This window comes from Cebus imitator, unplaced genomic scaffold (genome assembly GCF_001604975.1).
Source record: "Cebus imitator isolate Cc_AM_T3 unplaced genomic scaffold, Cebus_imitator-1.0 Scaffold704, whole genome shotgun sequence".
NCBI classification, from domain to species: domain Eukaryota; kingdom Metazoa; phylum Chordata; class Mammalia; order Primates; family Cebidae; genus Cebus; species Cebus imitator.
Window position 1 is genome coordinate 159752 of NW_016108019.1, and position 4822 is coordinate 164573.

General features: G+C 40.3%; 1 protein-coding gene across 8 annotated transcripts in view; it reads left to right on the top strand.

Moving 5' to 3' along the window:
• Nucleotides 1-4822, top strand: part of WASHC2C (WASH complex subunit 2C) — a 65673-nt gene that overhangs the window by 22607 nt on the left and 38244 nt on the right. For all 8 annotated transcript variants that reach the window (XM_017518774.2, XM_017518777.2, XM_017518782.2 and 5 more), the window contains exons 9-13: nucleotides 1076-1189; nucleotides 1725-1812; nucleotides 2440-2511; nucleotides 3245-3363; nucleotides 3895-3952. In XM_017518774.2, coding sequence (XP_017374263.1) covers nucleotides 1076-1189; nucleotides 1725-1812; nucleotides 2440-2511; nucleotides 3245-3363; nucleotides 3895-3952 — 451 coding nt within the window. The remainder of the gene's footprint in view (nucleotides 1-1075; nucleotides 1190-1724; nucleotides 1813-2439; nucleotides 2512-3244; nucleotides 3364-3894; nucleotides 3953-4822) is intronic.

A 4822-nucleotide genomic window follows, 5' to 3' on the forward strand; every position in this document is an offset into this window, starting at 1 on the left:
TTCACCGTGTTGACCAGGATGGTCTCGATCTCTTGACCTTGTGATCCACCCGCCTCGGCCTCCCAAAGTGCTGGGATTACAGGCGTGAGCCACTGCGCCCAACTGAAAAAAAATTTTTTTTAATTATACATAGCAGTGTGTACCTTTGGAAAAATTAGAACTCAACAAATGAGGCTAAGTTTGAGCCTTCCAGTTCTTTCCTTCTCTGCATACTCTTCAGAGGTAACTGGGGTCATGCTCTGGGAGCATGTCTTTCCAGGTCTTTTTCTTTGCTTTTGTAAATGCACCTGTTTCCATAGAAATGCTATAGTGTATGCAGAGGTGGTATCATGCTGGATTTGTTATTCTGCAGTTTTTTGCGTGAACTACCTTGGATGGCTCTCTAGTTGTTACAGCTTTTACCTTTTAACTATTACTCAGTATTTTTAATAAGGTAAGACTATGCTGATTTTGTTTATATTTCTCCTGGTATTAGGCCGGGCACGGTGGCTCATGCCTGTAATCCCAGCACTTTGGGAAGCCAAGGTGGGCGGATCACCTGAGATCAGGAGTTTGAGACCAGCCTGGCCAGCATGGTGAAACCCTGTTTCTACCAAAAATACAAAAATTAGCCAGCTGTGATGGCAGGTACCTGTAATCCCAGTTACTCAGGAGGCTGAGGCAGGAGAGTCCCTTGAACCCAGGAAGTAGAGCTTGCAGTGAGCCAGGATCACCCCATTGCACTCCAGCCCAGGCAACAAGAGTGAAACTCCTTCTCAAAAATAAAAATAAATAAATAAATAAATAAATATATTTCTCTAGTAACAGCCAGTTCTGATATTTCAATATTTTGCCTTTTTTATTCTTGTTGTTACAGTCTTATTAAATAATAAATTTTTTTTAGATTTGAAGCAAATCTTGTGTATTATTTGTTCCAGCTTATCTGCTGCTTCGTAACTTGCTGCATCATAATTATGATTATTATTTTAAAAAGCTGTTACCTCTTTGAAGGAGGAGCCTAAAGGCTAAGTGACAATATCTCTTCTTCAGCTTGATGACTATCTAATGGTCTCGTTTGATTATTTTATACTCTTAGCACACCACACAAATGAGTGACGAAGAAGAGGATGATGATGGCTGTGACCTTTTTGCTGACTCCGAGAAGGAGGAGGAGGAAGATATTGAGGACATTGAAGAAAATACTAGACCTGTAAGGAAGACGGTAGTTGCTATCACTTGGCAGGGCTTTAGCACAGATGACTTGTTTCTTTTATTGTCACTTATTTTGTACCACTCTCATTTTTGCATATTTGTCATTTCATTTACACTTCGGAAAATAATGGCAAGCATCTCAAATTGCAAGTACCACTTTCCTGTCCAGATGTTATGATTTTATGAGTCAAATCATTTAGAATATGTGTGGTTCCAGAGTTTCAAGACCCTAGTGCTCCTGTCTCTCCCCCCATGCATCTTATTCTTATTTTCTTATTTAGATTTTTAAGTATTAAAGTGAAGTACTAAAAAAGTAAGAAAATAAAAGAACATCTCTCCTTGAAGGAACATTTTATGAGTCCTATTCCTTGGGTGAGCTGTATAGTGTACATATGTTTAAATTCATTTAATTACACTGTTTTTTCCTCAGTTGAATTTCTTTGCTCTCGTATACATAATGTTTTTAGGTGTCCAAAAGTGAAGTGTACTGGTTTGTTACAAAAAAGTGATTCTTTTGATTTCTCCTGCTGTAGAAAAGAAGCAGACCTACGTCATTTGCCGATGAGCTGGCTGCCCGCATCAAGGGTGACGCCGTGGGCCGAGTGGACGAGGAGCCAACAAGTGAGCCCTAGCCACATTGACGAGAAGTAGGGGAGGGGTAGTGCAGGGCCTTCTGCTGGTTTCACCGGAAGCAGATTTCCCTTTTTTATTAGTTATTACAAAGGCAGAAGAGGCTTAAATTGTAGTGCTTATTCCTTTTTTGGTTAATGAACTCCTTTTGAGAACTGAACACTGTGGACCCACAAGCAAAATGTACATGTACACATCTAGATAATACTTTAGATATAATTTCAGGGGATTAATGGAAACTCCAGAGAACCATAGGCAACAGCTTAAGAATTCCTGGCTGAATATTTACTCCTGTATTTTGAACAAGTAAGAATATACTATATAATAGCACATTCTAGTTATATAACAGGGTAGAAAGCATAATAATTCTTTCAACAAATATGATTCTGATACACACATGAGCCGGTATGAAAGCAGAAGCCTTCTGCTTTACAAAGAGACTCTTGAGTGCCTACCATGGGCAGGGCAGGGGGTTCAGTGCTCTGGTGAAGCTGAGATGGAAGGCAGTTGTCTTGTTCTTAGCTATGAGTTATGAGGATGACAGACTTGCAGAGAAACAGGATGTGTATACTGAGGGAGGACTTAGTACTATTAAAACTGTGACCTATGCTTTTCAAGCCTTATCCTCAGGGGAAGCAAAACCTCAGAAGACACTGAAAGAGAAGAAGGAAAGGAGAACTCCTTCAGACGGTGGGCCTTTTCCATCAATTCTAGTAATTTAGTAGCCTTTTGACTCAGGAATGTTGCTTACATAATTCATAAAGTACTGCTTTACATGCTGTTTTTCCTCTGACAAATGGGTCTGTCTCCATTTACTTTTTTTAGCCTCTGAAAGCATGTTTTGGGGTGCTGGGAGGAGATAGGGGTATGGAATAAAAATGCCTGTAAATATTTGATTTATTAGATTTTAGAGCAATCATGTCTTGTCTTTCTAGAATTTTCTAGAAGTACAGAAACTTAGGGATCTCTAGCATTTGTTTTCAGTAAGGAATATATCAGGGCTTTTCATATTAAGCAGTCATGTCTGCTGCATTCCACTTGTCCCTGTGTCAGTCTGCAGATCCCTTTGTTTAGTCTATCCTTCCTTCCCCCAGATTATTGGAGAAATGGGTCTTGAATATGGCATCTGACCCTAATGCTTGCCTCAAAGTAAATCTAGATCAAGGATGCTGGCCTAGAGAATGAATGGTGTCTGCTGCAGGCATTGACAGATTTAAGAGTGGGGGCCCACAGGGCCTTTTGAGGGCATCAGTGGACTATGCCAGGGGTTTAGTGTGAAATTCATCAGACTGCCTCACACTTTGTTAAATGGGGTCAGATAAAATCCATGCCAGTTTGGAGATGTTGCAGATGCCAACCCGGGAATTTGGGTTCCAGACCCATCTTTAATGCTCCCTGCAAAACATTGCTTTCTGTTTGCTAGATGAAGAGGATAACTTATTTGCACCCCCTAAGCTGACTGATGAGGACTTCTCGCCCTTTGGCTCTCGAGGCGGCCTGTTTAGTGGGGGCAAGGGGCTCTTTGATGATGAGGATGAGGAGGTGAGTCCATGGTACCCAGCGACACTCCCTGCAGCTATATTGGGTTCACAAGGAAGAAATATGCTTTGTTTCTTTAGTGGGGGAAAACAGCTTCTCAGTTGGAAGTTGTTTCTATTTTCATATTTTGGGACATTTTGAACTAAGAATCACAGAGTGAGAAATACCATATTCTTCTGTCCTTTGTTAGGTGAGGAGAAGATGTGCACTTGTTAATGTGAATAATTTACTAGGTGATTGTTTTTTCTCTTATCTATTATCTTTCATCTTTGTATTTAATTCCTGGACAGACCTCCCAAAGTGCTGGGATTACAGGCGTGAGTCACCACACCTGGCCTAAATTATTTTGGGGTCTGGTTTTGCCATAGTTAACACTTTGCAATTGATTTTCTGGGAGCATAGTAAATACGTAGTTTTAAATCTTATAGGTTACTTTTCCTTAGAAATCCTCAAATGCAGCTATACTTTCTCCTGTTTTTTTTTTTTTTTTTTTTTTTTTTTTTAATCCTTTGTCATATACGTTATTACAACTAGAGTGACCTCTTCACGGAAGCCCCCCAGGATCGACAAGCTGAAGCCTCTGTTAAGGAGGGTAAGCTGGGGGCTGGTCAACTGTGTTTCAGTGTGCAGAGTTCCAAAACTGTCTTTCTCATTAGGAGATGGAACCCGAGGTTGTTCCCAAGTCTTGTTTCTGCATTGAGCAGGAAGCTGTTATTTTGACCTTGGTCCAGTTGAAAGTAATTCATCTTCGCTAATTCATGTCTTGGAAAAAACAGAATACCATCTGCAAACCCACATCACAGTCTTGCCTCTTTGTTAGGAGAACTCATCAAAAGTCAGACAAGAAAAGTACCGTAGAGCAGTGTTGAGAATGGTTTTCATTTAATGAAGTTTAATTTAAAGAAACATTTTTAACATTCTGCATATAAGTTGGAGACCAGTAATTCCCCAACCCAGTGTGCATTAAAATCATCTATAAAGCTTTATATACACTTTCTTCCAGCAGACCTTAGTCTCATGTGTGTATGTGTATATATATATATATTTTAGTAGAGACAGGAAGGTTTCACCATGTTGGACAGTTGGACAGGCTGGTCTTAAACTCCTGTCCTTAGGTGATTACCCACCTTGGCCTCCCAAAGTGCTGGGATTACAGGCATGAGCCACTGCACATGGCCCATCTGTGTAGTTTTTAAAAAGCACAAATATAAATATATTTCTTAACTTACAAATGTTACTCAATTAGGTTTGTAGTAATTCTCAGGACTTGGGAATTAGTGATTTTAAGCGCCGAGTCTCCTGGGCACATGCATCAGAGCTGGGCCTCATGGGCCACTCCTTGTGCTTGCTGTGCTGGCTGCTTACCTGGTTGCCCTCTGCTTTCTGCTGTCCATGGTTTGGCATAGGTAACTTGCCTGGTTTCCCTCTTTGCTCTTATTGTATTTTTTTTTTTTTTTTTTTT